The 23,157-nt window shown below is 42.5% G+C and overlaps 1 protein-coding gene across 1 annotated transcript in view; it reads right to left on the bottom strand.

The window, feature by feature from the left end:
* The window catches only part of Nln (neurolysin), a 91,555-nt gene that overhangs the window by 14,645 nt on the left and 53,753 nt on the right, over positions 1 to 23,157 (bottom strand). The window contains exons 7-11 of the mRNA XM_005065581.4: positions 21,515 to 21,650; positions 17,881 to 18,247; positions 13,397 to 13,598; positions 832 to 1,018; positions 376 to 504 (exon numbers count right to left, since the gene is read on the bottom strand). Of these exons, the coding sequence (XP_005065638.1) occupies positions 376 to 504; positions 832 to 1,018; positions 13,397 to 13,598; positions 17,881 to 18,247; positions 21,515 to 21,650 (1,021 nt within the window). The remainder of the gene's footprint in view (positions 1 to 375; positions 505 to 831; positions 1,019 to 13,396; positions 13,599 to 17,880; positions 18,248 to 21,514; positions 21,651 to 23,157) is intronic.

Genomic DNA, 23,157 nt, shown 5'->3' with positions numbered 1-23,157 from the left:
GTCAAAAGCTTGAACCATCAGAATCAGAAGTGAAGGGGTTCCTGCTTCTCCCTGAAATCCCTTCTGCCCATGTCTTACTGAAAATCATAGGGAAGTCTTGGTGCACACAGGCAGGGAGGAGGGGACAGGCAGGTGCTGCCAAACGGGAATGGCTGTGTTCTGGGGCGGAGGCCAATTACTCACGCCTGATTACACTGAAATGCAGCGACTCTGGAGCCGCCTCTCCTTCAAGCACTTTTGGACAGGACAACTCTTAAGGCAGAGTGTGCTTATCTGAAAGCAATGGTCTCATTACCGAGAGCAGAAAGGAATGAGATGAGGTTTGAGGAACTCCACCCGCCTGGAAGGTTTCACTGATGAACTGATGTTTCATACCTGGCGTAGCTGCAACTCCTAAAATTTCTGTGCAGTATTTAGCATATTCACTTGCAGCATCCAGCGACGCATTGGTATGGAGAGACTGATCAACTTTGCTCAAAACAATTTGGCGAAGCGTCAGGAGACCTAATAAGGTTAAGAGTGTTTGAACGATGTGTTGAGGAGAGAACTATGTGTTCTAACACCACAAGTCAGAGATTTGAATACTGATTCCAGTCCCGCTCATCACAAAACTAACCCTAACCCGACCATTTAAGACTAGAGGAGAGTTTGTCGTTAAGACATAGTCCCAGGCATCTGTCTCCATTCCAACACACTCCAGGCTCCTCCCTCCACGCAGCAGCACTCCTGGGGTATGTCACTAAAGAAAGCCTGACAGAGGGAGCAGCCAGGAGTTGTGCATCAAACGACTCCTATCTAAAAGCTTTCCTGCTGTACAATGTGGAGTCATACCTGTGTTGACCAGTCTAGAAGCAACGAGCTTCTCAAGCAGGTCGTCTGTGATAGCACTTCCATCTTTGTAATGTCTTGACAGTTTCCGCAGCGACTCAACGTCCCACACCCAATTTTCAAGCATTTGTGATGGTACCTCTACAAAGTCAGTTTCCACATTTGTTCCACTAAACCGAGCAAAGTCAGTCTAGAAAGCAAACAAATATATTTTTAAAAGCACTGAGTAAAACTATACACACACAACGAATTGTAACTGAGACCCACTAAAACTGAAGGCAGAATGAGAACAAGTACTGGAGTTATATGTAGGTCACTGGCAGAGGGTTGTCTACTGTGTGTGACACTGTGAGGCTGACCACCAGCTGGGGGTTGGAGGAGAAGGCAGAGTTCCCTAAGATAAACAGTTCCTCCCAAGCTCCTCCTCACAGTTGGTTACTCTTGTTTACTCAATACATGCCTTTCTGGGCATTCACCACTGTTGCTCAACTATCAAGTTTAAATCAGTTAAAGAGTTAAGTCACAACATTCCAAACTGATAGAGGGTGTGTGTGTGTGTGTGTGTGTGTGTGTGTGTGTGTGTGTGTGTGTGTGTGTGTGTGTGTGTGTGTGTGTGTGTATGTGTGTGTGTGTGCATGCCTGTGCGTGTCCATGTGTGATATTTTGTGTTCTAAGGTTTATTACATCATTGATCCTAAGACAGCCGTGGTGTGGAAAGCCTGAGCCGGGCCTTCCAGATCAAGCAGAGAAAGGAAGCCAGTGGCCTGGAAAGTATGCCTGCAAATGAGTTGCAAGTGGGTGAGTCAACGTGGACCGAAAGGGAGCACAAGCAATACACTGAAAGTTCAGAACCTTTGTGGTGGAAAGAAGAGACTCATTCAGGGGGCTTGGGCTAAGAGTTCTAAAACCCAAATTTCAAAAATTCTCAAGTCAGATGTAAAAACTTCCAAGAGAAAGATAGCAATTCCTCACAACAGGCTACTGGCTTTTCTTTCATTTTTTTTTTTCAGGCTAATGTTTGTTTGTTTTCACGAGACAGGGTTTCTCTATATTGTTTTGGAGGCCAGCCCGGCCTCGAACTCACAGAGATCCGCCTGCCTCTGCTTCCCGAGTGCTGGGATTAAAGGTGTGCGCCACCACCGCCTGGCCAGGTTAATGTTTTTTTATCATCATACCATACATACAACAAACTGTTAGCCACACAGAAGAGTTGTTAGAGCTGACCCCACAGGGTTATGTTTGGATGGAGTCCTCCTCTCTCCCTGTGTCTCAGTCCTTACACTCCAGTCTCCCAGACTTCATCACCCCAGGCTCTATGTGGATGGGACAGGCAGAGGACTTAGCCAGCCACTGAGAAGGCAGCAGATGGGCTGCCGAATCAGCAGACTCTAACCATTCTGCTTTTGGCTCAGGGCACAGGCACAGATGTCAAAATGATGGCACATCCTGCCTATGCAAAAATATGCTTCACTTGACTTCACAGTATAATTGGGCTGATTCTACATAGGGAGAGCTGTAAGACAGGCGGTCCAAGGGAAATACTTCACAGTAGGCACTGGAATTAGGGTACATTTGTTGAGGACACCCTCTCTCCCCAAATCTGTTCAAGGAAAGAGGCAAAGATCCCCAGAAACAGAATAATTTTTATGTAATATAAAATATATATAATACTTTTATTTATATATATAAAACCTCCATTGCCCTCCCACATGTTTTACATGTCAATCTAGTTTCCTCTCCATCTCCTCCTCCCCTGCCCTCCACTAACCCCCTATCCCATTCCCTCTCTGCTCCCCAGGGAGGATGAGGCCTTCCATGGGGGAATCTTCAAAGTCTGTCATATCATTTGGAGCAGGGCCTAGGCCCTCCCGCGTGTGTCTAGGCTGAGAGACTATCCCTCTATGTGGAGTGGGTTTCCAAAGTCCATTTGTATACTAGGGATAAATACTGATCCACTACCAGAGGCCCCTTAGATTGCCCAGGCCTGCTAACTGACACCCATGTTCAGGGGGCCTGGTTATGCTGCTTTCCCAGCTATCAGTCTAGGGTCCATGAGCTCCCCCTTGTTCAGGTCAGCTGTTTCTGTGGGTTTTACCAGCCTGGTCTTGACCCCTTTGCTCATCATTCCTCCCTCTCTGCAACTGGATTCCAGGAGTTCAGTTCAGTGTTCAGCTGTGGGTATCTGCTTCTGCTTTCATCAGCTACTGGATGAAGGTTCTTGGATGCCATATAAGGCAGTCATCAATCTCATTATCGGAGAAGGGCATTTAAGGTAGTATCTCGACTATTGCTTAGATTGTTAGTTGGGGTCATCCTTGTAGATCTCTGGACATTTCCCTAGTGCCAGATTTCTCTTTAAACCTATCATGACTCCCTCTATTATGGTATCTTTTCTTGTTCTCCTCTATTCTTCCCCTGACTCAATCTTTCTGCTCCCTCATGTCCTCCTCTCCCCTCTTCTTTCTCCCTCTGCCCTCCTTCCATACTTCCAATTAGCTCAGGAGATCTTGTTCTTTTCCTCTTCTCCGGGGGACCATGTATGCCTCTCTTTGGGTGCTTCTTGAGAGACAGAATATTTTGCCTCATTCTGAAATGCAACATTTTAAGATTACACCCACATTATGGGTAAAACAATGTAACGCAGTATTTGACAGCTAGCACCCAGAGACTTTCCTGAGCTAGGCATTATGTCTGGCTCTTACATGAACAATATGATTTAAATCAAGAAGCTCATGAGATAGTTCAGTTGGTAAAATTTCTGCTGCATAAACACAAGAACCTAAATTTGATCGCCAGCATGGCCAGCATTGATAAACAGGCAGGTGTGGTGGTGTGCACACTTGTGACCCCAGCAGGTGTGGTGGTGTGCACACTTGTGACCCCAGCACTTAGGAGGTGGAAAGAGAGGAGTCTTGCTAGTTAGCTAGCCTAACCTATTGGAGAGTCTCAGGTACCAGTGAGAAACTGTCTGAAAAAGATGGACAACTACTGAGGAACAGTACCAGAGGCTCACCTCTGGCTTCCACACCCAGGTGTACAAATGCACATTTGCACATATATGAATATGCACACACACCTCCCCCAACATGTCTCCACATTACTGTATGATGTAAGTTCCATTACTTCTACTGCCAAGATAAAATAGCTGAAGCATAGACACATAAAATAGCAGAAGTAGGACTTAGCACTAGATGGCCTAGTCCATAACCTAAAATCGTAACAAGAGTGCTCTAGTCTAGTGCATCTTTATTGTACATTACATTATGATATTTCAAAAGTGACCAAATCTTTTAAAGGGGGATCTTAAAAAATAAAATAAAGATTCTTTACCAAATTTCTCCTTTCTGTGAAACATTTGAGTATGTTCCAGAGACAAGTGAATTCTTCTAAGACTGGAAGATCTCTCAACGACTGAACAGGAGCCTGAGGCACACAAGACAAAGCTTTGCAACTATCCCTCCTGAATCAGAGATGCTAACTTCATGGTTCTATGAACCACAGCTTTTAAGGAGATGCTAACAATGCAAACAAGGGAAAATCATGCCATTAGCTACCACCATACAGGTCAAAATTAGAAGCGTTGTAAATCTTGCTTATATGAAGATTTCTAAATCAGTATTTGCAGATGCATACGTGCATGCATGCAACACACACACACACACACACACACACACAGAGTCTGGGGGAAAGGTCTACACAAAGACAGATAGACAGACACACACCACACACAGACACACAGACACACACACACACACACACACACACACACACACACACACACACACACACACACACGAAGGGTCTACTATTCAATATCCAGAAAAAAACATGAACAGATGAGTAACTCATGAGTTAGAGCTAAAACTGGACCAGTAAGAATCAACACAATTATGTCACCAGAATGGACAAGAGAGGGTTTATTCTACCCGAGGCTGTTGTATCAGGGCAGAGCACTGCCAGTGAATGAACAGATCAACAATGTTCCCTAAGGAACAAAACGAAATGTTTGCAAGGAAGGAGTAAAAGCTAAAAATAGCTTGCCTGCTTCCCAGCTTCCCAGAAGTCATCACAGTGTGTCTCTGTGAGCACTTTGAGCATTATCATTTGAGTATTTTTTTCACACAAGGACAAAAAAAGCTGACAAAATTAAAAAGCTCAATTTCCAAGAAACAACTAAACTTCCAAGCCAAAGGGTCCCACAGTCAGCAAGCACACAGAGGGAAATGGAGACTTCGGCTCTGCACAGTGACGGGGCCTCGTGTGCAGACTCAACCACACCACTTCCCAGGTTTACCGTGGAGTCCTAAAGTAATTCTGTTGTGGAATAATCTTTTTGTTTTTTGTTTTTCGAGACAGGGTTTCTCTGTATTGTTTTGGAGGCTGTCCTGGAACTCACTTGGAATAATCTTTTTGTACACTGTGAAGATGTGTCACCCCCTACTGGTCTAACAAAAAGCTGAATGCCCAAGAGCTAGGCAGGATTTTGGGGCAGAGAGGACACTGGGAAGAAGGGTGGAGTTGCTTGCCTGACATAGAGGAAACAAGACATGCAGGACGAGAGGTAAAAGCCATGAGCCATGTGACAGCATGTAGATGAATAGAACCAAGCCTCAGCTAAGGCCAAGTTTCATAATTATTAAGAAGTCTCCATGTCATTATTGGGGAAGATGATGGTCCCAACCAAAAGGCCAGCCTGCCATTTTCCACATGATCCTTAGTGTGATCAATTTGGGGATGTTGAAAATAACAGTTTGGGAACATAAAGCTAGTGATGTTCATCTATCGCCCAGATAAAACTAAATGTTATGACACCCCAGAAAACAATTCAGTGGACAAATTGGACCACACTTGTTGCAGAAAATGTTTTGATCATGAGAGCCTAAAAAACGTGGTTAGCTTAGATTTCTGTTTGGATAGAGATTTTTGAGAGGAATAAAGTTACCTAAATAGGAAATTTTCCTTTCTTTTCTTTTTTTTTTCAAGAAAAAGATGTATTTTGTATGTGTGGCTGTTTTGCCTGCATGCATGTAAACGTACTACATGGAGGCTAGAAGAGGGGGCTGAATCTCATGGAACTGGAGCTGCAGATGGTTGTGAACTGCCACATGGGTGCAGGGAATTGAACCTGGGTCTTCTGCAGGAGCAGCTTTAAAAAAAAAAAAATCAGTGAACCATCTCTCCAGTCCTAAACATGCGTCTTTGTTTTACTTTCTTCCAAATGTCTAAAACATATTCCATTTCAGATTAAAACCCATGTCTTGCTGACATAGAGATTACCTTGTTTTTTCGAGCCAGGGTTTTTGTAGCCTTGGCTGTCCTGGAACTCACTCTGTTGATCAGGCTGGCCTCCACTCACAGAGATCCTCCTGTCTCTGCCTCCTGAGTTCTGGAACTAAGGGCATGAACCACCACTGCTCGATGAGTTTATAAACTATGATAAAATGACACAAACTTAACTAAATTTGCCATGTGAACTTTTGCAATATTTAAAGGCCAAAGTTATTACTGTCTAACTAAGAGACTGCCTCCTTTTATTGGTTACACTTCAGATCATTTTTATGATAACAAAGTCCAACTCAAAGAGAAGGCAACTGGAACCAGTAAGTGCAGTGTGGCTAGGGAAAATGACAGGTCTCAGGTGAGGTGTGTTGGGCTGCCCACTATGAATTTAATAGCAATGTAGTCCATATTCTAATCTTTCTGATCTACCCCTTGTCTACAGCTAATGAAGAAGCTTATATAACAAGGAATTAAAAAACAAATTAGACTTTACTGTTACCAGATGGCTAAGAGGTCACAGTTTTATCTTCCCATATAACTAGCCATCACTGGGAAAAATAACAGAAACAAAGAAGATATGAGTCACAGTTCACCTTTTGTTAATCTTCACAGCTCTCTTGCCCTCAATAGTTCAGCATCCTACCGTGATCTAAGGATGCAGGGAAAAAACACAAATTAAATTCAGGGGCTTGCCTTCAAACTACCTACAGTGGCTTAACTAGACACGTATTTAAACTGTTCCTTTTTAGATGAAAACAAATAAAAGTTGCACTTAAACTCAAATGCCGAGGTCAGTGAGTGAGTCTGCTCTCCATCCTATGGCCCCAACTTGGCACATGCCCAGAGGGTGCAGAGCCCAAGTGCGAGAGCACACTGTGGAAAATCTAATTCAGGTAATTCAAAGACAGTTTTATGTTCCACCTGACCTCGCTTCCAGCCTAAGCTTGTCCCTCTATGTTCTTGAAATGCTTACTATTTTATTTGTCTCACTTCTCTTGATAGTATTAGGCTTTCAATTTTTGGATTCTTGCCTTTCATATCCTTGAACTAAATCTTAAAAAGTCAAGATACTTGCTGGGCTGTGGTGGTGCAGGCTGAGCTAAGACCTGCCTGGTCTACAAAGTGAGTTCCAGGTCTTGAGAAAGCAAAAACAAAACAAAACAAACAAACAAACAAAAAAACCAAAGGAAAAAGGAAAAAGAATCAAGATACTCTTTTTATTTTGAATTCTATTCTACTATTCTTTGTATATCACACCCAGGAGGGAGATAATCAGTAATTCTGCTTTCTGGGCATTCTTCTAAAAACAAACAAACAAAAAAACAAAACAGAAACAAACAAAAAACCTTTTAAAAAATAATACTGGTACGGGAGAGATGGTTCAGTTGCTAAGAGGACTCACTGTTTATCCAGAGACCAGAGTTCAGTTCTCAGTTCCATGTTGAATTGCTCACAACTGCCTTACATAACTCTAGCTCCAAGGGATCTGGCGCCCTCTTCTGGCTTCCACTGGCATCCACAGTCGTAAAGACAGACTAAATGTAATTTTTCAAAAAGCTAAAAAAGCATATATATTGTAGTAAACAAAAGAAATAAGCAAATTTCCAAATAAATATTATAAACATTCACATTTTGGTTTATGATATTAACTAGGGCTTGCTAACATATATGTATGAATACACTTGTATACACATTAATAACACAAAACATCAAAACAATAAAAAAAGAGAGATCCTGATAGAAATCATGTCTGATGTCTAAGTCACAAACTCTAAAAGTTCATAGGAAAATGTGAAACCAGGCATTCAGACTTTGCACTGTTTCAGGCAGGAACAGTGCTGGGCTGGCACACACTCAGAAGGTTTGGGCAGCTTTGACTTTTGCTTCTCTTTTGTGTTTCTAAGACAGCTCAGGTTGGTCACAGACTCACTATGTAACCCATGCTGGCTTTGAACTTGTGATCTTTCTGCCTGAGCCCATGGAGTGTGGGGAGTACAGTTGCATGGCACCTCACCCAGCTGCATTTTAATTCTTAGCCTGCCCAATCTGCACCTCTCTTGAGTCTGCATTTTAATTCTTAGCCTGCCCACTCTGCACCTCTCTTGAGTCTGCATTTTAATTCTTAGCCTGCCCAATCTGCACCTCTCTTGAGTCTGGGTTGTTCTGACCAAACATATCCTTGGCTTCCTCCCTGTATTTGTATCTAAAGGTCAGCTACGAGAATAAAATAGCATTAAATTACGTATAAAGTTACAAAAATACTAAAAAATAGCAAAGAATAAACAAAATATTTTACTGAAAAATACAATACTAGCCAGGCAGTGGTTGCATACACCTTTAATCCCAGCAATCAGGAGGCAGAGGCATGTGCATCTCCATGAATTCAAGGCCAGTCCTGTTTCGAAACCTCCCCAAATGAAAAAGAAATAAAAATAAATTATTAATACCCATATGATCCTTAGTTTTTTTATGTGCTTTTTAACATATTTAATTTCCCACCATGCCAGAGACATAATTAAGAGAATTGCTAATTGTCTCCATTTTCTTTTTGTTTTTTTTTTTTGAAACAGGGTTCTACCATTAGCTTTGGCTGTACTGGAACTCACAATGTACAGAAAGCTGTTCTTGAAAGCAAAGAGATTTGTCTGCCTCTGCCTACTGAGTGTTGGGATTAAAGGCATGAACCACTATGCCAGGCTTGTCTCCATTTTATGAATGAATGAGTGGGTCTGAAAAGGGTGAATCACATATTTCTTTTTTCTTTTCTTTTTTTGATGGGGTGCATGGGATTGAACCTAGTCCTCTATATTTCAATCCAATGTCCCCCTGACAGAATCTGTTTCTCTACAGTGATATGCACTTCAAATACTTAGAAAAGACTAATGATGTTAGTTTACAGACTATCTCAGGTCAGATCATTTGAAATTTGTCTGACCCTTTCACTTTTGGATATACCTTTCACTTTTAATGAAGGTTTTATTATGATTCTGATGTTTCCTTAAAATAAGTATCTCCTTACAGTTCAAAACTTGTTACCGCGTGTACCGTGCAACCAACAAAGACATCAGCATGAATAAAATCTGCAGAAGTTCAAAAGGGCCAGGGCTTACAGAGAGTCCAAACTGTGAAACAGGAACAGATACTGGCGATGCCTCTCCTGATGCTATCTTCCAAATTACTGACCCGTCAGTGTAAACACAAGAAAACATGGTGAAACTCAAGTCCCTAGTGACAACATGGTAACAGGGAACTAGGGCGTCCACATGCCTGAAAACTGGAAGTTCCTGCACATACATTTAAATATCACCACGACAAGTTCCACTGGTCAATCCATCTCCAGGATGTCACAGTGCAGAACCCAAACAATGAGGTGTCATATCTTAAAACCAATCTACAGCACATGAATGGAAAATTGAGAAGTGAACACAGAAGTCATGAATCTTATTCAACCACCATCTGTTGGAGATCAGTATAAAAGGTTTCTAAACTTGAAAGCAGCAAATACATAGACCCGTGTGTATGAAAGGTGAAAAGTATTGGCCACTGGTTCTAAGCATGAAAATCTCAGTACTCCAACATTCTAAAATGCTGCATGTCATCTAAAATGATAAGAGTAGACAAACACATTTCTCAAAGGTAACCTCAAGAAGAGATGACCAACCGGGCGTTGGTGGCGCACACCTTTAATCCCAGCACTTGGGAGGCAGAGGCAGGCGGATCTCTGTGAGTTCGAGGCCAGCCTGGTCTACAAGAGCTAGTTCCAGGACAGCCTCCAAAGCCACAGAGAAACCCTGTCTTGAAAAACCAAAAAAAAAAAAAAAAAAAAAAAAAAAGAAGAGATGACCAAGCAAAGGACAGTATCAACACACTACTCACCAAAAGGACAATTCTGTCCATGGATGGTTAGCAAAGGTCTAAGAACTGAGGGGAACTCAGTTCTTCCAGAGAGAAGCAGTATGCATGGAGAGATGACATGTTGGTTAAGACCACTGTGTTTCTTTCCAGAGGACCCAGGTTTAATTGCCAGCCCCAAAGTAGTGGCTTACAACCATCTGTAAGTCAAGTTCCAGGGCTTCCAACACCCTCTTCTGGTCTCCTTAGGCACCAGGCACATGAGTGGTAGACAGACATATATGTAGTCAAATACCCACACATATAAAAAAAACTAGAGCAGATTAAAAATAGAATAGGTGGAAAATTGCAGATGTAATATGAAACATATGTAATTCCATTATGTATCAGTTTTCAAAAGTCACAGAACATCAAGAAAGTATTTTCCAATGCCTCAAAGGATCAAAAGTAACGCTAAATACGATGAAAAACACAGAGTTGTGGGACCTGTATGAAGAATGCAGGGTGAGCATGAGGACTCTGCCTCAAGAATCTGCACCAGGAACAATGAAACCACTGGAAGGCCATCGTTTTAATAAATGTGATTAAGGGACTGAATGACTTCTTTGTAAAGTTGCCAGATAGTCAACACGGAGCAGTAAGCTGCTGCTTTAGGAATCGTGTGGTTCATCATCCTTTGGCCTCCAGAGTGTGTGTGTGTGTGTGTGTGTGTGTGTGTGCGTGTGTGCGTGTGTGTGTGGGCGCTCCTGTGAGTTTCTGGAATCCATCTTACAATTTTCAGAGTGTGATTCTAAGGACATTTTTTCTGGAGTCTGTTTCTCCAGCATGGCAAATACTTCAAATATTTAGAAAAGACGAATGCTGTTACTTTTCAAATCACTCTAAATAAATAAATAAGGCTGGAAAGATGGCTTGGTGGTTAAAACCACTGACTGCTTGTCCAAAGCACCTGGGTTCGATTTCCAGCACCCATATGGCAACTCCAGTCCCAGGGGATCTGATGACCTTTTCTGGCTTCCATGGGCATTGTATGCACATGGGATACATACATACATACATACATACATACATACATACATACATACAGACAGACAGACAGACAGGCAGGCAGGCAGGCAAAACATCATACGCATAAAAAACTAAAGAGAATGAATGAAAAAAAGACCAACTACCCAAAAGGCAGAGTCTTGCTTACCTACATTCAGATACACACCTAGAACTTGGCTGATCTAACAAGTACTCTTAGGAAATGGAAAGCAGAGCTATCATAACTCAAGAGCGCATAAGGGTACAGGAAGAACACTGTACACTGACAGAAGTTCAATATTGGCAAATACCCATGTGGGAGAACAGACTCTGCGATCACCTAAGAAATTTGAGACTGTTTGGGCTGCAACTGGCGTTACACATCTGGACAGATTTCTGTTGTTTTTCCCTCTGTTTATTTTATTTATTTTATCTTTTATTTATTTTTCAGTTTAAATTTAGATAAGAAACAAGGTTGCTTCACAAGTCAGTTCCAGGTCCCTCTCCCTTTCCCTCCCCTACTCCCGTGCCCTCCTCCCAACCCCCCCCCCCACCGTTATCCCCTCATTCCCCCAGGGAGGGTGAGGCCCTCCATGTGGGTGTCCATAGTCTGTCATTTCATATAGGGCAGGGCCTAGACCCTCCCCCAAGAGTTCAGGGTGAGAGTGCACCTCACATTGTTGGATGGGAGTCCAAAGTCCGTGTGTATACCCCTCTGTTTATTTTAATATTGTTAATTATTATTTGGTTTTTTTGAGACAGGGTTTCTCTCCGTAGCTTTGGAGGCTGTCCTAGAACTCACTCTGCAGAACAGGCTGGCCTCGAACTCACAGAGATCTGCCTGCCTCTGCCTCTCACGTACTGGGTTTAAAGGTGTGCACCACCACCGCCTGGCTCCCTCTGTTTATTTAAACTAACAAAATATTCTGTGTGTGTGTGTGTGTGTGTGTGTGTGTGTGTGTGTGTGCATGCACATGCATGCATGTATATTTTGGGAATTGAACCCAAGGTCATGAGCATGTAAGAAAATATACCTACTGTGAACTCTTTTTTTTTTTTTTTTTTTTTGGTTTTTCGAGACAGGGTTTCTCTGTGGCTTTGGAGGCTGTCCTGGAACTCGCTCGGTAGTCCAGGCTGGTCTCGAACTCACAGAGATCCACCTGCCTCTGCCTCCCGAGTGCTGGGATTAAAGGCGTGCGCCACCAACGCCCGGCTACCTACTGTGAACTCTTGATAATCCTCCTGCTTCAGCTACCTGCATGCTGGGGACATAGGTGTGACCACTACATGCGGCCCCTCCCTCCTTTCTTTCGAAAGAATATACGGAGGCACCAGCATAAGTAGATAATATGATGAAAGAACTAGTTTTAAATAATTTATCTATTATTGTTGAATATGTGTGTGTGATGCTTGGCTGAAATTTAAAAAAAAGTATTGCTGGGAAGTGGTGGCACTCACCTTCAATCCCAGCTTGGGAGGCAGAGGCAGGTGGATCTCTGTGAGTTTGAGGCCAGCCTGGTCTACAATGCTACACAGGGAAACCCTGTCTCGAAAAACCAAACCAAACCAAACCAAACCAAAACAAAAAAGCCAAAGATCACTTTTGTGGCCTGGGAGGACAGACAGCTCGTTGGTAAAGCACTGCCTAGGTAAGGGTGAGGACTTTAGCTCAAACTCCAGAATCTACTTTAAAAACAGTGGCAGTCGTGCCTGCTTGCAGGTGGATCCTTGGGGGTTGCTGGCTGGCCTGCCTAACCTAGCCAGTGAGTCCCAGGTCTCAGTGAGAGACTGTCTTCCAAAAACAAGGTGGACAGCTCCTGAAGAACATTACATGTTGACCTCTGGCCTCCACACACATGCATCTGTACACACATAAACACACATACAACAAAAATCACTTTTCATTTCCATCTACTGCACATATCTGTGTCCTGGAAAAATTCTCTACACAGTCATTTATTTTTTGCAATAGGCTCTCATGTAGGCTAGGGTAGCCTTGAACTTGTTATATAGACAAGGCTGGTCTTGAGCTCCTGATCTTCCTACCTCTTTCCCAAGTGTTGGGTTACAATTAGCATCCCACCATACGCAGCTCTGCATGCCTGTACTACTTGTGACTTGAATTTGAGGCTTGAAAAGGGAGGTAGCCCCAACCAGCAGTAGCAAAGGACTAAAGGTTGGAGGTGGCCAGAAGGCACTGAGTCTCCACAAGCACACAGTCTACAGTCTCTCATCAATGAACAACCTTCAAGCGAAAACGCAGTGAGAGGACGTGAAGAGAAAGCTGTGTCTCTGCAGGTTACCGCATGTTCAGAGTGTGAAAAAACCAGGCGAAGAGAGAAGCCTGACAGCAGCCGAAATGCGAGAAACATCCAGAAGCGGCTGGTGGTTTGCCGTGAAAACTGCTCACCTGTGCACAAACCTGATGCATGACGTGACCAAACTCATGGAAAAAAGTCCGCACCTCATCGTGTCTCAGGAGAGAGGGCCTGCCTGCTACGGGCTGGGAGAAGTTGACCACCAGGGCGGCCACAGACATCATCCGGCTGCCATCAGGGAGAAGGCAGCCCGGCTGGAGACCAAAGCAGGCTGCATGGTTGTATTTCCCTTCCCTGGGAGACAGAAACAAAGGACAGTGAAATGGACACTCTTCTTTAGCAGAAACATGTCATGGCCTCTTGCAGGCATTACGTCACACTCGATCGACACCAGAAGAGGCTTTCACATGTTTGGTTCACCTTTTAAAAAACAGGTCACTTCACCCTATGGAAAAAGTAAACTTAAAGTGACCCAGCCTTCTAGGTTTTTGTTTGTTTTACCTTAACCTTTAAATTGGCATATATTTTTTCTTGGTCCTCTGTACCCTCCCCTACCCTCCACCAATACCTTTCAAAGAAAGGAAGTAATTTTGGCCATTATTTGGATGCATAAAATTGGGCAGGGACTTGCTCCTGTCTTGACTCCATCCTGAAGTTCTACAAACCCCAGCTTTTCTGAACCTACCAGAGAACTGCTGTGGAAAGGCAGTGGACAAGCCCACAATCTAGCACAGGTATCTCCAAGGACAGCGGACAGAAGCACTCCCTTAACCCCCACACCTTAAGTTAGGGCCAACACTGGACATAACGTCAGACACACTGGAGCAGACAATACGGAACAGCGGGGCTGCACGTAGGGAAATGCAGCATCATCTGCAGCATCAGGCCTCCATAGAAAGGGGGGGATGGGCATGCACTCTTGAGACAGCATCAGTCAGGGAAGGGTGTGGAGCATCACTTAGGTGATTTTTCATTTGTCTCCCACAGACCAAGGGTCTTAGTATGCCCAGGAAGGAAGAGACCCTGCTGTTAGAACAGCAGTGCCAACCCAAAGCTATTGGGGAAGAGAACAGAAGAAAGCCTCAATGGGTCAGAAATACCCCACATGCTTGGACTTACAGTTGTAGATGAGGTGGGACCATTGACCAGGCCCCACTCCTAAAACACAGGACCCAGGCTACTCTAACTAAGGCTGATGATGGCCAGGTGTGGTGGTGGCACACACAGCTAACACAGAAGGATCATGAGTTTGAGTTCAGTCTGGGGTATTTAGTGACACTCTGTCTCAGGAACAGAAGATGAAGAAAAACAAGAAACAAAGGAGAGACTGATGGTGGATCATAGCAATAGAGCTTCCACCGTTCACCAGGCTAGTAAGCAGCCAGTGACAAGCCATGGCAGCCCACTGCTTTTAGAGAGCTTGCGTGGAGACCGGCTTTGAGGAGGAACACAGAGACGTGGTGAGACGTGGAAGAAAGTCAAGAAAAACTTGGGCAAATCAATTCTAAACACAAACTGAACCAAGGGGAAGTGCAGCACGTGGAGGTTGACTCTGGAACCTACCTGACTACTAAATGAACCAACACCCCATATGAAAAGTCTAGCAAAAGTAAATGTGAGGCCAATTTTAGGTATAAAATTATTAACTTTAGTCTTCACTGTCCTATTCACATGCAAAGCAACAAGAGACCCATATTCACACACCATAGCTATGAGTACATTTGAAATGATAAAATAACAAGACTAAAAACCCAAAAGGTTTTAATGTTAGTTAGGTACATTTAGGTGGATAATTTTGGCAGAGTTGGAAACTATGTGACAGACTCTTGGGAACATGGTCAATCACAACTGTAATTTTTGCACTCTGGGTATTTAAGGAGCCCATCAGTAGTCCTGGGAAGCCCCCTTGGAGTGAACTGGAAATGTATAAGCAGGTAAGCAGAGGAGCATGAGTATACATAACCTGTTATCTTGTGTATTCTTTGGTATACAATAATATACTGTGTGTAGGTGATGTGAGTTTAAAGTGATGATCAATGCATTGAAGAAGCAACAGGTAAATATTTCCCCCTTAAAAAATCTTAGAATTTAAAAGTTTTTATCTTAAAATTGAAAACTTTCTGCTAACTTTTAATTTCCCAGTCAGGCTTTAATCTTCTTTGCTTTTTTACATGTTTATTTTAAACTTACTTTTATTACTTATGGGTATGTGCATGCCATGTGAGCAGGTACTGAGGAGGCCAGGTGTTGAGTCTCTAGGGCCTGGTTGTGAGCTGCCTGATGTGGGTGCTGGGAACTGAACTCTGGTCCTCTGGAAGAGAGGTAAGTGCTCCTGACACCAAGCATCTCTTCTCAGCCCTGTTCTTTTCTTTTTGTTGAGATTTCATTTATTTTTATTTCATGCATGTTTACTGGGATGTATGTCTGTGTACCACAAGCATGCAGTGCCCACGGGACAGGAAGAGGGTGTTGAGTCCCTGGGACTGAAGTTATAGATGGCTGTGAGCAGCCAAGTGGGAGGGAACTAAGCCCAGGTCCTCTATGAGAGCAGCTGGTGTTCTTTCCAGTCCTTGCTCTTTCCTTTGTAAATATAAAATTGAGGCTGGGCATGTTGCCATACAGCTTTAAACCCAGAACTCAGGAGGCAGAGGCAGGAGGATGTCTTTGAGTTTGAGGTCAGCCTGGTCTACATAGCTAGTTTCAGGACATCCAGCGCTACACAGAGAAACCCTGTCTTAAGACAACCCCCAAACAAAACAAAACACAACAAACAAGCAAAAGTCAATTTAGTTAATTTAAAAATTACATTCATTCTGAGATTATGCCTCTTCATGTTTTGTTTATAGAGTGATAAAGACTGAAAGTCCTTACCGGCAGTTTTATATTGAAATCCTAAGATTTTGTGTATTTGAGAATCTCAGTATTTGATAAATAAAAATCAAATGTGATTAAGAAAATGAAAAACACAAGTCTTTAAAGATTCTGCTCTGATTATTGTTCCTCAGTCAGACAAATAAAACAGTTCATTCATATTTTACCTGAATGCAAAGGCTGTGGCAGAAAATGATCTTGAGCTAGGTCATTATTCTCACAAAATATTACTCTGTGTTCTCCACAAAGTTTCTAGTAGCAACGACCAGGTCTCTAAATATGAAATAAAGCAAGTACATGGCAGAAACACAGGACGGGAGGACTTTGTTCCTGGGAAGTGAGTTTGGAGACAGGCACAGGATACTGCAATGTTTAAAGATTTTCTGTTTCAAATCTTATTGTGGTGTGTGTGTGTGTGTGTGTGTACACAACACATGCACATGCCATAGCTACTGTGTGGAGGCCAGACTTCTCTCAGGAGTTAGCCCTCTCCTGCCAACTTGTGGGATCAAAGTCAGGTTGTCAGACCCGAGTGTAAGCACTTATACCCACTTGTGGACCAAGAGATTACCCTCTTATGCACAAGTATCTGTCACTTGTGCATGTGTGTATATATGTGCAGGTCTATGTGCATGCTCCAGATGTGTGTGGAGGTCAGAGGGCAGCTGGCAACAGTCAGCTGTCTCCTTCCACTATGGCTTCTGGGAATCAACTCATGCTGTCACCTTGGTGGCAAGCCCCTTCACCCACAGCACCATTGCTGGCCCTCCTGATGCTTTCTCTAAAAGCTTTGGGATAGCACAGGTGCTGAAGACACCTGTGCCACCAAATGGCTCACAATTCAACCTCCTGAGCATCCAGATCCAGTGGATTATCTACCTACACACTTTGCTGAAGAGGGACTGCAATAATCCTCTTGGTCTAGTTAGTAAAATGGGCGAGTTATTGCAAAAAGTTGTGTTTTTTAGAAAGTAGCCTAAAGAGAAAAAGATCTGAATCTTTTTTGTCTGATGAAATGTATGGAGTTTACAATTACATGCTTCAAAGAATAGTATTTGAAATTTTATTCCTGACTAAACGGTTGGAAGTGTATACGTATAATGCTTACTGCATAAACAATCCTGTTAAGGATCCTGAAGAATGAGCATGTTGAGGAGGGTGTGTCAGTCAAGTGTGTGGATTCCTTAGATCAGCACAAGGATTCTGCCGTTTCTACTCCACTGTGTTGCTCTCAGAAAGACTGAGGAGGGCAGTCAGACTTCAGAGGACTTGCAGAGTACCCAGCTAATAAACACTCTGGGGAAAATTTTAAATTAAGTAAGTGCAGTAGGTGATGATGGTGGTTGTAGCTAATGCTTCTTCAAAACTTATTATCTGGTCTGGGGAGGTGGTTCAGATATCCTCTCTGGCCTGGCATGTGTGCACGCACACACACACGTTTTATTTTTTAAAGAACTGTGTGCTGTGCAGTCTTCTAAATGCTATACATGCAATCATCCAATTTAATCTTTACAGTAATCTATAAAACTGGTACTACAAGTGTTCCCATATTTCAGGAAACATCATAGAAAAACTGAATAACTTGTCTAGTAAGGGATGAAGCAGACATTCTGGCTTCAAAGCCTACGTTTTAACCCTGTACTAAGCATTACGTGTAGGACTGTGGAAGGGTGGAGTCCGGTCAATTCTGAGCGCCGTCCAGTACCTTGGATAGAGGTCCAGGTAGAACTGTCCCAGCACTTCTCCAGTAGCCTTATCCTTCACAGTGTAAAGTGAGACGCTCTTATTCCAAACATGGGCATCTGCCACTTGCTCAAATGAAAGTCCCAGCAACTCCTGGTAGATGCTCAGCAAGCCTTCGGTGACCACCTCGATGGGAAAGTACTCCTTGAGGAACTCCTGGTCCACCGAGTACTTGAGCTCCTCGGTCTGGATCATGTAGTAATGGAGGTCCCACGCATTGATTTTTCCATCATATTCAAAACCTCGCTCTTCACATTCCTTCTTCTTCAAGTTCAAAATGAACTCCCGTTCTGCTTCACCCAAGGGTTTTAATTTCTGGCTTAAATCATCTGTGAGGGAAATGGTAAAATTAGTGATGCGCCCTTGGAATCAAGTGCATTCACAAGGACTGCTGGCTTTGTGCATGGTCTGTCTGAGGAAACGACATGGGGGGGGGAGAGACTGGATGGGGCAGAGCAGTCTCTCCAGAGTGATCTCATTGGTAACTCTTTCTCCCTGGTCTTTCATGCCACCAAAACCCACCCACAGTTTTCGTCCAAAGTCAACAATGGCAAGGCTTACCTCAAGATTGCTAACCCAGGGATATCACAGTTCAAAAGAAAGCAATGGCAAACTAAGCCTGTGTGTGTGTGTTTATTCCTCAGCAAGGCTCTGTTCCTAAATCAACAACTACTGTGACCTGCATGGAACATCTACAAATTGCTCTGCACAGTTGACCACGGGTTTGGCCTGCCTTCCGCAGGCCCTTTCTGGGATTTATGGAGGAGGAAGAGGATTTGGAGATAGAAGTTCTAGATGTCAGCTGAAGAAATTGCTCGTCATCACAATTTATATACTGTAGTCAAATTCTGATTATTTGATTTAAAAAATTGCCTGAACAAGCCCTTTTGTGTTTCTTTTCACAATTTGTGAACTATGTTAAGATACAGATGTGCTTGGGTCTACACTGGACATGGGTGAGAGGAGGTCCAGAGGCGTGAGATGGCGGTGGCTGCCCAAATGACGCTGTGAAGAAGTAGCTGAGCCATCCTCCTGACAGCACGGCTCAGATCTCACACCCGTTCACACCTCTATTCCCTCCCCCATGTGGAGACCCTGGGAAAGGACCTGTCTATGCTCCTTCCTTTCAACACGAGGTCTCCTACTCCTCTACTCCTAACCCACGGTAGTTATTTCCAAAGTCTCACAGATGCACAAATGAATAACAGGATCTCACTGATGGGGTGACTTGTTTATAGGTTATATATGATTCTAGTGTATATACAAGTAAACCATGACAGGATTATTAGTAAAAAATAGTGGAGTGAAATTTGGACTAAAAGCTGATTTCTTTTTTTTTTTGTAATTAAAGGTATGCCATACTTTAACAGCATTTTGGTTTGATTTAGGCATTGACAAAATCATGGTATATACCATAAAAACAATATTCAAAATTACTAACATAAGTATTCATAAATTGATATATATAGTATGGAGAAAAAAGACAAAGTAAGAGACAGTAACTAAGAAAAAATATTAAGGACAAATTAGAGACTTATTTTGCTGCCCATGATGCCCTTCATAACTTTCTTTTTTAGGGAATACAATATATTTATTTACCAGAGAAAGAAAGAAAGAATTACACAAGCTGAGAATCAGAAGCATGGCAGGCTTCCAAAAGGGCTCCTCATAACTTTTAATACAATCCAAGAAGTGGCACCAAAAGATTGAGGCATAGTTCCAAATATTATTGAAGATGTTATCTGATGTAAGATTTCTTGAACTTTGGTCGTGGAGATAAATAAGGAAACAAATGGAGCAATTTGTAGAGATTTTGGACATAGAGTCAAGGGAATACATTGGATGTCAGAGATAAGGGGCTCAACTATGGTTGACAGATATGAAACTACAATTTTTATAGGACTTATGAAAAATAATTATAGTAAGATTTACTAGAATAACAAAAGTTATTCTTTTAAGAAAAATTTTTGTCTCATATAACAAAATTATATATATATATATACACACATATATAAAATCTAAAGACAGAAACTAAGAGTTTTAATTCAATTTAACTTACTTCTCATAATACACATAACAATGTTAAGTACAATATGTTTTAGGGCCCACATCCAATGGAGTCATACTGTTCAACATACCTGAACAATCCATTAGTTGGATCTGATATTTATAACCTGCTTTTATCATTTTATTTTTATTCTGTAGTTTATTGAGACAGGGTCTCACACTGTAACTCTCTGACTTGGTACTTGCTATGTAACCCAAGTTGGCCTCAAATTCATGGCATCCTCCTGCCTCAGCTTCCTGACTACTTGGATTACAGGTGTGTACCACCATGACCAGTTTCAATTAATTTTATTAAACCAGTTCCAACTTAACATTAATAAAAGACTATCAAAGGTAAATACTTTTGATATTTTGCTGAAGGAGAATAAAGTAATTTTAAAGTCTGTATTAGTACCATATGCTACTTTTCTTATTTAAAAATTATTTTTCATTTTATATAACAACCCCAGTTTCTTCTCCTTCCCCCAGCCCCCCTATCCACTCCTCAGAGGGAGTAAGTCCTTCCTTGGGGAGTCAACAAAGTCTGGCATACCAAGTTAAGGCATAATGAAGCCCCTCTCTCGTGTATCAAGGCTGAGCAAGGTATCCCACTATAGGGAATGGGCTCCAAAAAACCAGTTCAGGTAGTATATGCTTTTAATCCCAGTACTCAGGAGGTTGTGTATATTATGCATGCATATGTGCTCACACGTGTATAGGTATGTGTGTGGAAGCCCAGAGTTGACTCTACACTTTATTGAAGCTGGGTCTCTCAACTGAACCCTTGCTTGTTAACTGTTTAGCCTGGCTAGCCTGTTTGCCATACAGATGCCCTGCCTCTGCCTGCTGAGTGTGTGGTTTATAGATAGCTACCATGCTTGCCTGGCTTTTACATGTTGTAGGGATTTCCTTCCAGCCCTCATTTTTATGTAGTAGGCATTGTATTCACTGAGCCATCTCTCTGGACCAGAAACCTTTGTTGTTACTATTTTCTCTTTGTAATAGATTCTCACTATGTAGCTGAGACTGGCCTAGAATTCAAGGACATCTGTCTGCCCACTGCCTGGACATAAAAGTGAATATGACTACAGCAATTAGGTAACACTTTTTATGCACTCTATATTACCTTTTTATATTAAAAAGTAGACTTTGGTGGGTAAAGTGCCAGTTTTTTGTTTATATAAGCTCTGTTTTCATTTTATACCCCATCTCCAGTTCATTTCGTACAAATCTATCAGTAGCCACAGTAGTTATAAGACCTAGTAGCAGTGAATAAAGGCAATGAGGTAAGTCTGCTAGTCAACACCCACCATGTGTAAAATGTAGAGTTAATGTCCCTTCAAGATATGAGATAGATAACCCCAGCAGCTCCAAGAACTGAGGTCATGTAAGGTAAGAGTGATCAATACCCTTTTCTTGAAACTAGGATGTTCTTGAAGGCAGCCTAGGTGCCTACCTGAGGCTGGCATTAGGTGCTATTATGCAGTGAGATGTCATAGAGCAAGGAAACAAAAAGCATGCGACTGACCCTATATAAACAAAGGACTCACCTAAGAAGGCGGCCACGTGGCTCGTGCTCTTTGCAGTGTTTAGTTCAAGGACAAAGTCAGCATGGGTGTTATAGCCGAGAAGTCTGGCCACTTGTGCTCGCAGTGGGAGGAGCTGTTGCAGAATTACAGTGTTTTCCTAGTAACAAGAACAAGAGCAGAAGAAAACGATCAACAGGATAAGAACAGTTACTGTGCTAGTGAGGCTGTGAAACTGTCAGATAGTTTGAGACCATCTTAGCCACTGCTTCCACTCAGCACTAGATAATTTTAAAACGTGGCATGTTATTCCTGAAATAATTTGTAACATTTGTACTTCACAGACAGCTGTAAGTTCTTCATAGATCCAGAGGTAATGTAAACTTAGGGCAAAAACATGTTTCATGAACTACTGTGATTTCTCACTTACTTTGAATTATACGAGCCTACCAAATATTTTATGCACAGCATAAAACTTACCACTTTAACTTGACACCAATTTCTTTTGCTATTCTGTATCCACACGTGGAAAATATCGTGCTGATAAGGATGGAGAGAAATTGGTACCCTTGTGTTTTGCTGATGAGAATGTAAAGTGGCTCAGTGGCTCTACAGAATGACATGGTGATTCTTCCAAAGTTCCACACAGATGGCTGGGAATGCGAGTGGGCACAGTGTTTGCCTGACGTTCATCATCCCCAGCACCACATGAACCAGGCAGGGGGGTACATGTCTGTAATCTCAGCATGTGGGAGGTGGAGGCAGGAAACTCAGGAAGTTCAAGGTTACATCAAGAGTTTAAGGCCAGTCAAGGGCTATTATGAGAACCAGCATCAACAAAACAAAATCCCCAAACCAAAACCAAAAACCCTACAAAATTATCATATAATTCCAACTCTACTCCTGGGCAGATATTTGAAAGAACCCAGAGCAGAGACACAATAGATACCTATAGAACCTATGTTCAAAAAAACATTATTCTATAGTAAAACCATGGAAGCAACTCAAGTGCCCAGCAACAGAAGAATGGGTCAAGAAAATGTGGTATGTCCACAGATAGACATATAATTCATCCTTAAAAAGGAGAGCATTCTGGCCAGGCGGTGGTGGCGCACGCCTTTAATCCCAGCACTCGGGAGGCAGAGGCAGGAGGTATCTGTGAGTTCAAGGCTGGGCTGGACCAACAGCCTTGAAAACAATACAGAGAAATTGTCTCGTAAAAACCAAAAAAAAAAAAAAAGGAGGGCATTCTGACACAATCCATCTTGGTAAACCTTTATGATAAGATGCTAAATAAATGCAAGTTTACAGACACAGAGCAGAACAGGAAATGGGGAGTTAGTTGTTATGAATGTAGCATCAGTTAGACAGCATGAAAATGTTCTGTGGATGGTTTGGTGATGGCCCCAGAACAACATACATAAACTTAATTTTACATGCTACTGTCTAAAGGTTCCCCTAAAATATGTTGAGAATCAATCTGTACAGCTGTGGTCCTAAGATGCTTTAGCACTATCCTCATGAACTGATGAGAGGCTTACAAGAGCAGAGGAAGAAACCAGTTTAGGTACTTTCTGCCCTGTCCCCAGTGGTTAAAAAGGGTTTTTCCTTCTTCCCTGTGAGCACACAGCATGTTGGATTTCCTGCCTCCAAAATCATGAAAAATG

This window comes from Mesocricetus auratus, unplaced genomic scaffold (genome assembly GCF_017639785.1).
Source record: "Mesocricetus auratus isolate SY011 unplaced genomic scaffold, BCM_Maur_2.0 Super-Scaffold_100020, whole genome shotgun sequence".
Lineage (NCBI taxonomy): Eukaryota > Metazoa > Chordata > Mammalia > Rodentia > Cricetidae > Mesocricetus > Mesocricetus auratus.
Note: the sequence above shows the minus strand (reverse complement) of the source record. Positions and strands in the feature narration are given on the sequence as shown.